Source organism: Caretta caretta, chromosome 6 (genome assembly GCF_965140235.1).
Source record: "Caretta caretta isolate rCarCar2 chromosome 6, rCarCar1.hap1, whole genome shotgun sequence".
Lineage (NCBI taxonomy): Eukaryota > Metazoa > Chordata > Testudines > Cheloniidae > Caretta > Caretta caretta.
This window is the reverse complement of record NC_134211.1, coordinates 68,138,574-68,155,449: the sequence shown is the minus strand read 5'-3', so window position 1 is coordinate 68,155,449 and position 16,876 is coordinate 68,138,574. Positions and strand designations below refer to the sequence as shown.

At 43.5% G+C, this 16,876-nt stretch overlaps 1 protein-coding gene across 2 annotated transcripts in view; it reads right to left on the bottom strand.

Moving 5' to 3' along the window:
* VPS39 (VPS39 subunit of HOPS complex) overlaps positions 1 to 13,251 on the bottom strand; it is a 33,148-nt gene extending 19,897 nt beyond the window's left edge. Inside the window, exons 1-9 of one of the 2 annotated variants that reach the window (XM_048854927.2) lie at positions 13,020 to 13,251; positions 8,734 to 8,799; positions 7,720 to 7,746; positions 7,176 to 7,240; positions 6,287 to 6,329; positions 5,247 to 5,341; positions 2,980 to 3,078; positions 2,081 to 2,173; positions 573 to 756 (exon numbers count right to left, since the gene is read on the bottom strand). In XM_048854927.2, the coding sequence (XP_048710884.2) occupies positions 573 to 756; positions 2,081 to 2,173; positions 2,980 to 3,078; positions 5,247 to 5,341; positions 6,287 to 6,329; positions 7,176 to 7,240; positions 7,720 to 7,746; positions 8,734 to 8,799; positions 13,020 to 13,092 (745 nt within the window). In that variant the 5' untranslated portion in view covers positions 13,093 to 13,251. The remainder of the gene's footprint in view (positions 1 to 572; positions 757 to 2,080; positions 2,174 to 2,979; positions 3,079 to 5,246; positions 5,342 to 6,286; positions 6,330 to 7,175; positions 7,241 to 7,719; positions 7,747 to 8,733; positions 8,800 to 13,019) is intronic. The other variant, XM_048854928.2, reaches the window with a different exon arrangement.
* Between the last annotated feature and the right edge of the window lie 3,625 nt (positions 13,252 to 16,876).

Below are 16,876 nucleotides of genomic sequence, written 5' to 3'. Positions count from 1 at the left end.
CTCCAGTATACCCTGTAAAGGGCCATGACTCACACCATAACTTCCCTCCAGAAATGTTCAGTATGTTACGCCCTTCTCACCCATCCCCCAAATCCATCAATGAGCTTAATGCTAGAAATTAACAGCAATTCACTGATTACTATCATATTTTTCCCCCTCAGTTTTCCTTGCCACTTCTCTCTCACCACATGCAAATTCTGCAGTACTCAACTTCTCACAAAAGCCAAAATCAGGTTTTAAATTACAAAAACAAGTGGCACATATGTAGTGTCTTTTATTTGCAGATCTCAAATCACTTTACAAAGATGGAGTTATCCCCACCATACTGAAAAAGAAACTGAGGGCACAGAAGTTGAGAGCAAGGAAGTAGAGAGAAATATAACCCATGCCTCTCTGCTCGAATCACTAGGTCATGCTAGCTAGCACTCAGATGATTGTAATAAAATCAGTGTGACACAATCAAAGACTCATACATTAAGCTAGTAAACTTAAATCTGCTCCATTCATAAGAAACAAAAAGCTGACGAATCCTGGTTGGATTACAGCAAGGAAAAACTACTTCTAGTCCTCACCCATAGCTATGGGAATGTCTGTCCAATTCAAGGCACCTTTCTGAGTACAGATCCCTTCTTCGTTAAGTACTACCGTTAGATCATCTTGACCAACTGCAACTTTTCCATCTGCTAAGGGAGCCACCAATGGTTCAAGCTGCTTCCCTGTGGGGAACAGTTCTTTGATGGACCCTTTTCCATCCACCTGTGAGAGGAAGGGGGCAGGTGGGAGGGGAAAGGTCATTCAGTTTTCACTGTGGAGTTGTCATCTCAAAACTGTAGAAGACTACTTGATGAAAAGACAGACTTTATAGCATATTTTTTTGAAAGTGATACATGAGTCTCAAAATATCCACTAACACATGAAGGTAGTTTTGAAGGCTATTTGTAGGTCATCTTTTGTATGTATGTATCAAAATATTACTTGTTAGCATTGCAATTTAAAAATAAATTTGTATTTTTCTCTTAATTTGAGGAAGCCTGTTCCTATTGCTAATAGACTACTGTAACTGGATGATCTTGTTATTTAGCCACTAAGGCATACAGTCTGTGTAGCACGATAATACTGATGTCAGTAAAAGCGTGCCGTAGTCCATAGATTTTCCTTGGACTCCCTTCTCATTCATATATGGACCTTATTTAAGTGACAGTACCATAGGAATGTATTTCATTTTCCTAAAATATCAACATAAAATGATAAAGATGGAAAACTATAGTAATGGTAATAATTATGACTATCGTTAATGTTGCTGTCAAATTAACCAATGACAAATAATGTTGCTGTCAAATTAACCAATAGAAGGCACTATTTCATTTCAGTCCTGCAGTGGAATCTGAAATAATTAACAGTGATGAATTTAGATATTTGAAGGGATGTTGTCAAATTGAAACTGTTTAATTTCAGCTGAAGCACTAAAATAATTTTGGTGAAGTTACTCTGCCCCTCGAATAATCTCACTTTTAAAAAAACCCTATTGAATAGGTTTCGAGTAGCAGCAATGTTAGTTTGTATCCGCAAAAAGAAAAGGAGTACTTGTGGCACCTTAGAGACTAACAAATTTATCTGAGCATAAAGTGAGTTGTAGCTCACGAAAGCTTATGATCAAATAAATTTGTTAGTCTCTAAGGTGCCACAAGTACTCCTTTCCTATTGAATAGGTTATTTTTAAAATATTTTCCCCTCTTATGTTGAGGTGTAAATACACCAAACAAAAGGGAAACTATGAAACAGAGTTAAAGTGCTGCCCAGCTGAAAAAATGTTTTCTTAATTTAATTCAGTTACACTAATCTTAGGCATTACTTGCAACAACTAGATAGTCTGTTTTTCAGAAAGACAAGCAAATTAAAGGAACATGCATGCTTTTGCGGAAGGAGTAAGCTGAAAGACAGCATGTCAAAAATGGCACATTTTTATAATAAACAGTGTCTATCTCACACTCTGAATCCTCCCTCCCTGGGAGCAGTCTATATCTTCTCCTTAAAAGGATTAACATCCCCTTACATACTCAGTTCAAAGTCCTGTTCTTACCCTTATCAGATAATAGTCCCTCTTGAAACCTACACAGATAGAATTTTCACACCATGCCATAGACTTGGGCACATCCGGCACACTGAAGTCCCCCTGAAGAATGAAAGGAAAGTAAGTCACATTGGCTGCTTTAGGAGCTAACTATGCCTTCCCTGGGCTCCTTTTAACCTGTGGTCTGGAAAGCTTGTCTCATATTTAATTGTGGGGAGGCAGTACCGTAACACTGAGCACATTACCCTTTCTTCACTCTTACACAGTAGGAAAGGTTTCTTTTAAGACTGAGCACCCTACTAGCTACAGAACTGCAAACATTAGACATTACTGCAAAATATTGATCTGCTCATTGAATAATTCTCACTAACATCATGCTTGCTGCAGGAAAGGGCAGACTACACCTGTTTAAGAAGTGGAGTCTACTTTAGAATCACTACCAACCCTTCCTGGCCAGGGAACGATAGCATTCAGCTAGAATGTCCCAACTCCATATTCTGCACAGCAGCATTTTTCTGTAACTAGACCGTGTGACCTTCCTGAATGGTTATTTAATTGGGCCTCAAAGTGGACCAGAGCTAGAATGCAGAGGACAATTAGGATTGTATACAAATTGTACCTTTCTATCACTACCCATAGTCTTCAAGAGAGGAGTCAGTCTTCTGGTTCCTGGTGATTTTCACCCATAACTAGCTCCCAATCCATTATTTCGATGGTATCAACACTTTGCTTTCAATTACTGCTTCTTTGTTAAACCATGCAGCACCAACACTATCAAGTGCACCCTGGAAGCAGAATCTAACACTAATTCTGAATTATACTGCTGATTAAACTGGGGTATTAAAAACAATTTGATACTCTGGCAAGGGCTCTCGTACGGTCTAGTGGTTCCCACAGCACTCTCTCACCTGTAGCTCATAGAACTCCCTGTCCTTCCAGAAATACAGCTGTAGCTTCTTCCGCACTGCCACGCACATCCTCAGTACCTCCTCCCCTGTATCAGAGTGCTGTGAAAACAGACAGCCTCACATGCGTTAGGATTAGAAGGTAAATAAGGACAATAATATCGGACCATAAATAATCCTAAACCTATAGCACAACTGGTCAATGGAAAAGCTGAGTAAATTTTCATGCTCCCATCGGGTCACCATGGACTATTTTCTTCACTGGGCCAAACCCAAAGTGGATGTCAATCAAGGTGCTGAACTTGAGTTCAGATGTGCATGTGGCCAGAAGAAAGATTCAAGATGTTTTCTGAAATAATTAATGTAAGATAAATCTAAGCCACAATAGGACTTGTTAATGAAAGCTACCAGGATGACAGCCCTGGAGACTGAAGTTGTGTGTACATGACAGAAATGAATTGTGTAGCAGCAGTATAAGCTTACTCACATTTGTCACTGTACCTCAACCTTATTTTGGTGAGACCACCTCTATACAGAAAAAGATAGGCCAAAGCCTCAATGAACAGGCATAGACTGACCTTTCTGCAGAGACCAAACTTTGGGATGGTGGTTTATGCAATGAGGACACCTGTTCCATTTCCCTGTAGACAAGATGCACCAAACCCTTTCATGTAGTCATCCAGCCAGCCTTCAAGATGGTAATGGCTCAGTCACTACTAGCCTGAGCTAGACCTGAAGAGGTGAAAGCCACCAATTCCCATTGCCCATTATTGAGCCACCTACTCCCACTATTTTTCCTGTAGCTCTCACAGTGTGCTAGGTGCTGTACAAACGAAGAAAGGCAGTCTTTCCCCAAGACCCTTCAGTCAACAAGAGAAGTTGTTTGTACCTTTTTCTCCTACTCTAAGTGGTCAGTGGTGCTTTGCTGTCCCCAGTTGCCCTTCCACCTCATCATTAGTTAATTAATTTCTTGACAGCGTCATGGTAGGAATATGACTATGGAGAGGGCAGTGCTTTACATATCAGCTCCAAGAGGGGTTCCACATGTAGTCAAGCAGTGTGGGAGAAAAAGACAGCAGGTGGAAACTATTACTACTGGTGAAGTGGAAAGGACTGTGGCAATATGAAAAAGACAAGGACAGATAAGCATTAAAAATTGGCATTAGTCAGGACCTTGAATGTAAAGATGAAAAGCTTGACACTTATGTGCTGAAGGAGTGGGGAACAAGGGATTCAAAGAAAGGGGGATATGATCATATTAATGAACTAATATGATCTAAGGGTCTATGTTTTGTATTCTAATTAATTAGAACAGTTTATTGACAAGAGGCACCACTGCAAGTACACGCTAAGTCAGACACCCACACACAAAAAGTACACCCAATTATAACAAGACATTTTGTAATGCTTGGATTTGCATGTTTCATACGATTGAGCATTAGCTGTATGTTAACACTAGAAGCCCAAGACTAAATAACTATGAGAAAATGTTTACCACTGGGCAAAAGTTTCAGCTTGCCTAATTACAAAGACCAAGCTCCCTTTCAAGAGTAAATCAAAGCACTAGAGGTACACCATTAACTTAAGTCTCCTCTAGCTATAAGCAAGGCCTGGGGACCAAAGTACAGGTAAATTGATTAACTGATTTGTGTGTAAGTAAGAGACCATTTTTATAAGACTGTAGGACCCGGATGAAGGACCACCTTATCCTTATGGAACATTATATAGATTGAATCAGCCATTAGTGTCTCCAAGACACTCTAGGTTAATGTAACTGTTACCAGAAACAATTTTCAGAGAAAGATGGTGAAGTGAAAATTCGAAGAACCACTCTAATGGTGGTTCCATTACCTTTGTAAGCCCCATTGTAAGTTCCAAGATGGGGATGGCTTCCAAACTGAAAAAAGCACTTGAAGAACCACCCTTTAAAAATCTCATCACCGAGGATGAAAATTCAGTTGAGTCTTGAATCAATGGGTGAAAGGCCAAAATTACAAACAAGTGTACTCTTACAAAGTGGAGGAAGAAACCAAGACCAACATTTTTAAAACTTGGTGCCTGGAGTGAACTTCCTAAGTCCACTGTTAAACACGCAAATAAGCAGCCTGATTTTCAGAAGTGCTGAACCACAACATCTCCCAATTTCTCACATAATAAATTTAAAATGAAAATAACTTTGTAACATACAAAACCCTCTGAGCAATTTGAAAGTTAGTCTTTGTTATGAGACTTTGTCAGAACACTTACAACATTAACCTGCCTCCACTTACCTGTAAGTCACACGTGAACAGAGATGCACCTTTTGCCTTAGAGACTGTGGTGATTTGTTGAAATGTCAACAGGTCGTGGACATAAATGTTATTTTCTGTTTTAGACAAAATTCCTAATTATTGTTCAATAATTTAAAAAACATGCAACTCATTTTTAATTTACAGAAACTATCACAAGACACTTTACAAAGCAGATCCAAACTAGTGAGAGAAATTTAAAGTTTCAGGAGACGGGTTTTTTTCCCCCCTTCACAATTTGAAAACAATCAGTGAGGCAGAGACAAAAAGGTTTCTGGGTTGCAGAAGACTTTCACACCAACTGTGGCAAGACTGTATGAAGGAACCAAGAACGGGTGCTAAACAAGCAAGCAAAGTGGAAGACAGACAGAAGAGAAAGCAGGCGACAGCAAGTTCATGATGGAAGCTCTCATTAAAAAAAGACCATTTTGAACTGGCTCCTGAAATTTGTGGGTGGTGAACAGAGTTGAAAGTTGGAGCTGGTGTGGTCAAGTTTTTGTACGCACGAGAACGCAGGCAGCAGCATTCTACACATGCTGGAGTCGGGAGAGCTGGGACTTGGAGGTCAAAAAGGAAGGAGTTGTACCATAAGTAAAAAGAGACAAGGAAGATCATAATTCAAGAATAAGTTCACCCAACATACAGTACTCAAAATTCTTGCGTAAGTTATTTGAATATTAGTGGTCTGTTCCCCAAATGTCTTTACTGACTTAAGGGTAGCCCAGCTGCTTCTTAACCTATACTGCACAACACTTCCCTGCAAATTAGAGGGCAGAATTCTAGACTCAGTGACTTTTCAACAACTAGACTGCCATGCAGTGTGAAGGACCGCCCCAAATCAAGATGGTGGCAAACTGTTTTAAGAATAAGCCTTAGAGTAGGTGAGGGTATGAATTATTCACTTTCCTTGGTACAACAAACAGACAGTCTATATGGGGGTGGGGAAAAAGAGATGTCATGCTCAGCCAGGTAATTGCACCAAAAAAAAAAGAACTAAATACTGAAACATATTCTTCACTTACCTAACAAACTGACCAGAATTTTAAATTGGGAAACAACATGAATCTGAAAAGAGAATTGTATTAAAGCAACATCTCTACAAGCCAAACACTATTCCCTGCCCCCACACCCAGACATGGACAGAGATTTAATTAGTCTATGCAAATAGTTTTATTTACCCACACAAGGCAATGAAGATGGAGCTACTGTTACTTTCTATGCAACAGTCCTCCAGCTACTGTACAATCCCATACCTATACTCATGAAGTGTCTGATAAAGCTAGCTTATATTGTTTATATCCTTTCCGAGTGAGAAAGCTTAACAATGTAGATCCCTTTAACAAGATTTAACCATGTTCTGGTGCTTCACCAATAAAAGGATGTAAATGATTCCTTAAAAACTACTGTTCTTCTCCAACGAAAAGGCAAGGTGCTCTACTGCAGTGATACATTCAGTGTGCTAACATCTATCAAAATTAAAATGATAATAAAACTGACAGCAAGTCAGTACACAGCTATTCTAGATCCCAGCCTCTAATAGCCAAAACAATATTTGCACTTTAATAGCATGTTTCATCAAAGGATATCAAGTACCATGTCAGACAGCAATGTATTATCTCCATCATACAAACATGTATGATTTGCTGGAGGTCACAGCGATTCAGTAAGTGAGTCCTAACACCAAGTCATCTACTGTAACCACCAACCCAAGTTCCTTCCTACTGTAGGAAGGGACTGTGGACAAACTCACAGTCTAGTCTGTGCCACTCCCAACAAAGTTTACTGTTTAACAAAAAAAAAAAAAAAAAAAAAAAAGCCTTCTGGGGATTCCAGATTAATGTATTTCACATTGCACCCTCTTAGTGGAATCACCAGCAATTTTCCCCAATGTCAGCAACTGCCATTTCCTACCTGCTGAATCTTTTTTGAGAAGTTCTTGTTGGATTTCTCTAGTGTCACTTCAAATCTGTTGCAACCTACCAAGCAGAGATTAAAGAGTGACATAAAATCAGTTGCCTTCAGATTTATTACTGCATAAACCCTTACTGTAAGTCCCATGAATTATAGCAGAAATCGAATTAAGTATCTAATGACAGAAGACTGCATGTCTTGTAAGAAGTGTGTGCTTCCTTTTTCTTAAACCAGTTTGGGGGATCTGAGGTTGTCATACATATCTAGCTGGGGATTCCAAAAACATGGTTTAACTTCATGAAGTCAGCAAATCAGAAGGTCTCATCTTTAGCTAAATCCTTGCCTTGGAATCTCAGATCCTAATATAATTTAATTAAATATTTTAAAAAAAACAAGCTATGAAGACAGCCCTAAAGCACCTTTTTTCCCAGCCAATCAAATACCAGCAACTCAAATCTCCAGGAAGCACATCACTGCAAGATGGAGAAAGAAAAAAACACTTCACTACAAGGGTTTAAAAGGAGTTTTACGGATACAAACTTACAGCCACTTTCTGATGATGTAACCTCTCCTGGTATTGATGCAAAAAGGGGGAGAAATTTACCAAGTGAGACAAAAGACACTAGCAACTCAAGTCAGCATGATCTATTGAAACAGACTGCCTATGGAGGCTGGGAAAGAGCTGGAATTAGGGTTTAGGAATCCAAGTGTCTACAATAGAAAGAGAATCCTTCTGAGACCAGGTGCAATTGGGGGCAGATGTGCCACACCTTTTAACTTTTTCCTTTGCAATCCAATGAGCTATTAAATTAAAGTACATTTAATAGTATGGCTTTCTGCACATTATAACTGGTAGATACCAGAGATATAGATCTGCTTAACATGAGTAATTTTATATATGATTCTAAATATAATAGGCGCTCTTTGTGGCATCACTAGAATGCACTGAGGCCACTTGTGACCGCTTCCTCAAAAGACAGAGAGGGGAGTATTTTTTGGTCTAGATTAGAATGTTCGGATTCTGAACCAGGTTTAATTTTATTATGTATATTGATCAAGATGGTGGGTCTCACCTTTTAATTAAGTTGCCTTTTTACTGAACCACCAATCTGATCTATTCGCTAGGTTCTGTTAGAGTTTATGCATGGTGGGTATTGTATTCATGCAGATTACACTAATTTACTGTAAATACACATGTGGAAACCATTATAGTTCAGATAGATAACCAGAAACTTCTATGCTTAAACTCTGTACCATTTTCTTTTTATCATCTTAATACAATTCTTAACTTTGGTGGAATCTTGTGAGAAAGGGTAATTTTTAAAGCAGATGATAAACTCTAGAAGACAGATAACAGAGTAGAAGGAAAGAAAAGGTAAGATCTATACATATTGCAGTGGCCCTGTATAAACATTTTCGTAAGCTACAGGTGATAAAAGCTGCTGTTCAGTATACTAAATGTACCAGGGTACCAGTATTATTAGAGTCACTGAAGAGTGGAGAAAGATACATTGTCATAATATTGCACAAAAGCTTGGGGTTTTTTGTACAAGCTCACCTATATCCTTCCTGATCCTGTAAAGGAGGAGATGCCCTTGTTTGGTGCCAACAAGCAGCCATTCCTCTGTAAGATAAGAGAATTCTTATCAGTACCAATAAGAATACCCCTCTCAGCTAAAAGTAATCTGAAAATTCTTCATCTTCTTAAACTGAAGCCCACTGTTGAATGGTCCAAAACATATTATGGCAAATTTCGGCTGGGGAACGTGCATGGCTCTTGCACTGTTTCCCTAGAGCAGGGGTATGCACACTTTTTGGCCCAAGGGTCACATCTGGGTATGGATATTGTATGGTGGGCCATGAATGCTCACGAAATTGGGGGTTGGGGTGAGGGCTCCGGTTGGGGGTGCAGGCTCTGGGGTAGGGCCAGAAATGAGTTCAGGGTGTGGGAGGAGGCTCCAAGCTGGGGCAAGGGTACGGGGGTGAGGGCTCGGGGTGCAGGCTCTGGGGTGTGGGAGGGTGGGGTCAATGGGTTCGGAGGGTAGGAGTGGGATATGGGCTGGGGCAAGGGGTCGGGGTGCAGACTCTGGGCTGCACTTACCTCAAACAGGTCACAGAAGCAGCTTCATGTCCCCCCCAGCTCCCATGCAGAGACACGGCCAGGCAGCTCTGCGTGCTGCCCCATCTGCAGGTGCCACCCCTGCAGCTCCTATTGGCCCTGTTTTCTGGCCAATGGGAGCTGCGGGGGCAGTGGCAGTGTGCAAAGCCCACTGGCTACCCATATGCTTAGGAGCCGGAGGAAGCCGCACAGAGCAAGCCTCCAACCCTGCTCCCCAGCAGGAGCTTGAGGGCTGGAATAAAAGGTCTGAAGGGCTGGATGCAGCCCCCAGACTGTAGTTTGCCCAAGTCTGCCCTAGAGGAAGTGCTTACATATAGAGTAACCTTTGTTTTGGGAAACAAACATTTCCAGGGATCAGGAAAGAAGTATGAAAACATGGCCCCGATACAGGAGCCTACTTGCTCATAATTAGGGCCCTACCAAATTGGTGGCCATGAAAAACATGTCATGGACCACGAAATCTGGTCTTGTGTGCGTGTTTATCCCATACTATACAGATTTCACAGGGGAGACCAATGTTTCTCAAATTGGAGGTCCTGATCCAAAAGCCAATTGCAGGCACGGGGGAGGGGGGAGAGTGTCGCAAGGTTATTTTAGGGAGGTCATGGTATTGTCACCCTTAACTTCTGCACTGCCTTCAGAGCTGGGTGGCTGGAGAGTGGCAGCTGTTAACTGAGCGCCCAGATCTGCAGGCAACAGCAAAGAAGTAAGGGTGGCAATACCGTAACATGTTGTCTTTACTTCTGTGCTGCTGTTTGAGGAGGCTCTGCCTTCAGAGCTCGGATCCCAGCTAGCAGCTGCCACTCTCCAGCTGCCCAACCCTGAAGGTGGTGCTACCACCAGCAGCAGTGCAGAAGTAAGGGTAGCAGTACTGCAACCCCCCTACAATAACCTTACAATCCCCCACAACTCCTTTTCATGTCAGGACCCCTACAATTACAACACCATGAGATTTCACATTTAAATAGGTGAAATCATGAAATTTATGATTTTTAAAATCCTATGATCGTGAAATTGACCAAAATGGACTGTGAATTAGGTAGGGCCCTACTCATAATGAAGTAAAAGTAAAAGGGAGAGAGCTCCGCATTCTTCATAAATATACATAAACTACTTTTCAAGCATTGGCTGCTGCATATAGATGCCTCGTGTTCCTCCCAACTTATTGGTCTACACAGTGAAAAATTGGAGGGAGCAAGACAAATTTAGATACTACCATTTGTGAGTTCTGACTTTGAACACAGTAGTCGAACATTTAGAAGCCACAGTTGTCCCCAGGAATTATTCAGTTATGTCTGAAATGATTACATTAGTTACAAAAAAAAAATGGTATTTGAGTTGCTGTGACACGTAAAAGTCAGTCATTTTGGATTTACAAAGTAGAATACTTGAGAAATCCACTGTTTTTCCACACACACACACTTTCGTACATTGCATATTAGAAGGCTTTGAATCTAAGTATTACTGTGCAACTCATCCACAAAAATCTTTGTTCATTAAATTTCAATTAATCTTTAGCTTCATAACAGGGAAAACTTTACTAAACATATGAAATTTACCTTTCCCTTTTTCACACCATATTTCTCAAAGCTACTTGTGATTTAACAAGATCTTGCTTCCCCTGAGCCTCCTTTTTTCCTATTTAATTAGAAATTAAGCCATAAAGCTGGAAGTACATCTCCTCTCTTCCATGAGACTGCTGTGCTCAAAAAACCCACAGGATTATGACTTCAATGAAACAAATAAATTTGTTTTGCAATGAAGTTTCTCAGTTTCAATGTTTTCTCCACTGTATTAGTGCCACTGTAAGGAATATATTCAATTTAGCTACAGAATTTAAGTCACAGTGTTTTGTTTTTAAGGCTTAATTAAAAACAAGCCAAGTTTCTGACAAAGTTACTCTTTTACATGAAAGTTTTTGTTCCATAACATAACATTTATTTGAAACTGCTCCAATGGTTTAGTATTAAAAAGAGTCCCAAAGAAAACTGATTAGAGCATAGATGAGGCAGTCAAAGGTGCATGACAAATAAAACCTATTCACCTAGGTATCACTAACACAAATTTGCTATGAACCATCTACTTGCTAAACTTGATTTGTTAATATCACAGCTTTACTATATTGACAAGCAATCTACAAGAAAGAAAGTTACAGGGAGAAACTAGCTAACCCATATTTATAAATATTGAAACATTTTATACTACTGTAAGTAATCACTGCTCCATCTACAGTAATAACAGTTACTTGAATTGTCACTTAGGCCTGATCTACACTTAAAATTTGAGTCGACATAGGTTGGCATAGCCCTGAGAGACATAGCTAACTCCCATGGTAGATGCTGCTAGTTCAATGGAAAAATGATTCTATCCTCGGGGGTGGGGGGTGTTTACCTACACTGATAGAAAATCCCCTTCTGCCAGCACAGACTGCATCAGCATAGCTATGGTGCTGTAGCTATGCCTGTAGTTCCAGAGTATACACACAGCCTTGGATAACAGTTCTAACCCACCAGGTCAGACTGTTTTGTATTTAAGACACAAAGTATGGGTTTATTCACAAATAAAACACACCAGGTAGGGAAAGGCAAAGTATCACTTCTTATGCTACACAGGAACACATTTTCTCCCTCTCTACCATTCAGACTCACACTTAACACACAATGGGAAAGAAAAACACATAGGATACACAAGACCAGAACAAAAAATTTCATCCCACAACAAACAAACCTATTCAAGGTTTCAGAGTAGCAGCCGCATTAGTCTGTATCCGCAAAAAGAAAAGGAGTACTTATGGCACCTTAGAGGCAAACAAATTTGAGTATAAGCTTTCGTGAGGTACAATGGGTGTTACAATGGATGTTACCATACACACCATAACAAGAGTGATCAGGTAAGGTGAGCTATTACCAGCAGGAGAGCGGGGGGGGGGGGGGGGGAGGGGGGAGGTTTACAATGATAACACCCATTTTTTCATGTTCTGTGTGTATATAAATCTCCCCACTGTATTTTCCACTGAATGCATCCGATGAAGTGAGCTGTAGCTCACAAAAGCTTATGCTCTAATAAATTGGTTAGTCTCTAAGGTGCCACTAGTACTCCTTTTCTTTTTACTTAGTGTAATGACACATCCACTACCAGTCTTTATTCAAGCCTACAAACTGAGCGCAACCAGATCAGACAGATCACCCAAATGTTTAAAAAACAGACCCATACACAGACCAAAGTGGGTCACTTCCACTACCCTTCAAAACTGCATCTTTTTAATGAATGGAGGCTACAAATCACACTTCAGCCCAATTCCAGTCCCCACTCTATTCCCTGAAACGGGGGCTCAATCCCCGCTAGCCGCTGCCCTGGGCAACGCTCAAGATGGGTCACACAAGCGGTTTGTAGAGACCCCAAAATTCGAAGTCTGGAGCGTGTGTTTTTAGAAAGAGCTTCGAGCCCTTCCCGCGAGGAACCCACCCGCGGACGGGAACAGCCGCAGCGAGCCGGGAGGCTGAGGGCAGCGCTGTGTCACAGGGGTGCCTGGAGACACTGGGCTCAGGGGCAGCGGGCTCAGCCGCGGACACCAGGGCGCGGGGCCACAAGCGGGCCGCGGCCTCGGAGCTGGTCCCGGGGCAGGCGGAGCAACCGCCGCGGGGTCCCCGGGACTCCTTCGCGGAGCCCCCGGGGGAGGGGCCAAGGCCCGTGGGGAGGAGTCCGGGGGCAGCCCCGCCGCTCACCCCAAGCCGCCAGACAGTCTATCTGCAGCGGCAGCTTCTCCAGGATCGGCACCGGCTCGAAGGCGTCGTGCATGGCGGCAGCTCCCCGCGCTCGCCCCGGGCCGGTAGCGCCACCTCACCCGCACCCCCGGGCCGGCCCGGCTGGAGAATCCTGCGCCTCCCCAACGCGGGGCCCCCGCGGCCCCAAGTACAGGCCCAGCTGATCCCCAACCCTTCCCAGCAGCCCCCGCGCCCAGCCCGTTCCGCTTCCCCGCTGGAGCCCGCCCATAAGCTCCGCCCCCTCCGCAGGGCAAGCTCCGCCCTAGGCCCCGCCCCCTCCCCGAGTCTGCGGCTTCGCCCTATGGGTCCCGCCCGCTCACGGCTCCACCCCGACCCGCAAGGCCTGTGCCCCTTAGAGGCGCCTCGTCCGGCCCGAGGCGTCCCGCTCCCGCCTCCCCTTGGCTCCGCTCCAGGGCCCGGCCCTTCCCTACCCCGGCACGGGGCGAGTCCCCCCTACTGCCAGCCCGGCCTCCCTGCCCTGCCCCTCGCCCTTCCCCGGCCCGGCCCGGCCCATGCGCGTGGGGCCCGCTCGCCCCCAGACCTGTAGCTCAGAGCTCGCCTGCGCGCCGTGACTCTGCCGCTTCTGAGCGGCATGGCCCTGAAGCAAACGCGCTGTGCACCGGGAGTAATGTGACGCCTGCTCTCTGAAGCAGGACCCCAGGCCCCGAGAGCTGTGAACGTCCCGTCCCTCTTCATAGGTGGTGGGTGGGAAGGTAGAAACAGCGAAGGCTGCTGCCTCCTTAAATAGGTACAATAGTCGCTACTTCGCGGCCGCTCAGCTTGGCAGAATCACCCAGCCACCATGCTTGCAGCCGGGGGCCATGGAGCAGTAAACACTGGCGCACGCAGGAGGGCATCCAGTTAAAACACGAGCGCTGGCCCAGGGAGTTCAAGCTGCTGTTCACTTCCGACCGTTCCCCCGACATTTAAGGTACCAAGAGCCTGCCCGGAGAAGGGGGGGAAAGGAGTGCGTATCACCCTGTAACAGTAGCTATTAGAGTCACCTGTGTAAGCATGACCCATCTCACAGTGACTAGGACCAAACTAAAATTAAAAAGGGCAGTTTCGTTCCAGCACTCGCAGGCGTGTGCGTTCATGACCTCAGCTTCATCTGCTTCCTTAGGGCTAAAACACCAAGGGGCAGCCAGGGCGTCTGCACCAAAACCACAGCTTATCAAAGGAACCGTTACACTTGCTAAGACCAATTGGGCATCTAGCCTAGGAGCCTGTCTCCTTTCCTTGACAGTTTACAGTAGAAAATGAAAATGAATAAAGCTTATGAGGCTCAATAAAATGAAGCTTACATTTTGATAAGATAGTTATGTCATGCCTTTGCAACCATTTGTCAGCCTACTTTTTACTGCCTCTCACAGTTAAAGTGAGAAGAGTAGTGGTGTTACTGTACTAAAACAAACATATTGCTCTCTTTGACTTCTGTACTATCAGCAAGGATCTATTAACATTGTTTTATGCATGTACAGTATTTATGATAGAATTGTACCCATTACTTCATGGGGTGAAGCCAAACTCCGTCGTCACCCTCTTCAGCAACTGCATGTGAGCCTTATTCATTCTCTTTCCATCAAGGCTGATGGTTCTTCCCTTCATCACGTGACCCTAGTCTCTCCCTCATCTAAGTCTACCAAGCTTCTACCACCCTCATCAGATCCTGACTCCTCATGGGGAGGAGTCCAGGGGCTGCCCCACCCTTCACCCCAAGCTGCTAGACAGTCTATCTGCAGGGTAGGGGCAGCCTCACCCCCAAGTCTGGGTCCTGGGGGAGCTTCACAGGGATCTCCCACCTGTGCTCCCAATGCCATGCTGGAGCCTCCACCTTTAACACATAAAATTTGCCTAACTTTAAAATAGCGTGCAGAATTTTTATGTTTTTGGCACAGAATGCCCTCAGGAGTAACCACGTGCACTGTTAAGTACCCTACTGCTCATAAGACTACTCTCAAATATAAAAAGAAAAGGAGTACTTGTGGCACCTTAGAGACTAACCAATTTATTTGAGCGTGAGCTACAGCTCACTTCATCAGATGCATACTGTGGAAACTGCAGAAGACATTATATACACAGAGACCATAAAACAATATCTCCTCCCACCCCACTGCTGGTAATAGCTTATCTAAAGTGATCATCAAGTTGGGCCATTTCCAGCACAAATCCAGGTTTTCTCACCCTCCGCCCCCCCCACACACAAACTCACTCTCCTGCTGGTAATAGCCCATCCAAAGTGACCACTCTCCTCACAATGTGTATGAAAATCAAGGTGGGCCATTTCCAGCACAAATCCAGGTTTTCTCACCCCCCCACCCCCACACACAAACTCAAGCTCCTGCTGGCAATAGCTCATCCAAACTGACCACTCTCCTTACAATGTGCATGATAATCAAGGTGGGCCATTTCCAGCATAAATCCAAGTTTAACCAGAACGTCGGGGGGGGGGGGGGGGGGTAGAAAAAACAAGGGGAAATAGGCTACCTTGCATAATGACTTAGCCACTCCCAGTCTCTATTTAAGCCTAAGTTAATAGTATCCAATTTGCAAATGAATTCCAATTCAGCAGTTTCTCGCTGGAGTCTGGATTTGAAGTTTTTTTTGTTGTAAGATAGCGACCTTCATGTCTGTGATTGCGTGACCAGAGAGATTGAAGTGTTCTCCGACTGGTTTATGAATGTTATAATTCTTGACATCTGATTTGTGTCCATTTATTCTTTTACGTAGAGACTGTCCAGTTTGACCAATGTACATGGCAGAGGGGCATTGCTGGCACATGATGGCATATATCACATTGGTGGATGTGCAGGTGAACGAGCCTCTGATAGTGTGGCTGATGTTATTAGGCCCTTTGATGGTGTCCCCTGAATAGATATGTGGGGATATGATATAGATATGAATAGATATATAATAGATAGATATTTGTTGCAACAAAGCCCATTGCCAACTGTGCCCACATATCTATTGCTGAGCTTAATTTATAACAGGGAATAGGACAACTATTAGAACGGCATCAGAGAGGAGATAAGTAAGATAGCAGGCATCTGAGTGTTAAAAGGGAAATAGTAAACTAGAGCTTGATTATTGTTTAAAGAAGCCAAGTTCCTTGCAACTCTTTTGAAGAACAAAGATTATTTTCTGTCCATTCCCCATCACAAAGCAGAGCTGCTCAGCAGAAGGAATCCAGCTGAGTTAGGTCCTTCCTGTGCTTTGACCTAGGTTTTATTAAAAACACACACATAACCATCTCCACATTGCAGTTCCAAGGCAGGTGATGATTCTTTGTTCTATTCACCTCTAATATCAAACAGGAGTTAAAGAAAATAGCACAGAAGAGCCAGTTAGCAGCAGCAACTGCTAGCAAACAGAGCCAGAAAACAGGGGAGTTTGAGTGTAGAGCTGTTGGAGAAGAAGGGAGGCAAGCCCCTCTTTCTTAAGGGCAGAGAGTAAGTTCTTGGGAGTCTGTTTGCTTGCTGTTTTGCTTTCTGTTTTTCAGTTTTCAGAGGCTGGTGGGGCAGAGTACTGTGAGAGAAGCAGAGCCTTTGATCATAGCAGAGCCCTGATTAGGGGGCCTATAAAGGCAGCCAAGCAGCCAGCCAGCAACAGGGGCACAGGAGACAGCAAGCAGAGCAGAAAATGGAGTCTTGAACAGGGAGTGTGGTGTTCTGAACTTGCAGGGTTTTTCCCCCTTGACAGGAGCTTAGGCAGGAATGCTATGACAGACACAAAGGCAGCAGTGGTAGTGATCCAAGGAATGGAAGAAACAGTGAAGATGACTAGACATGGATGCTATGGGATGTACGTTATCCTGGAAC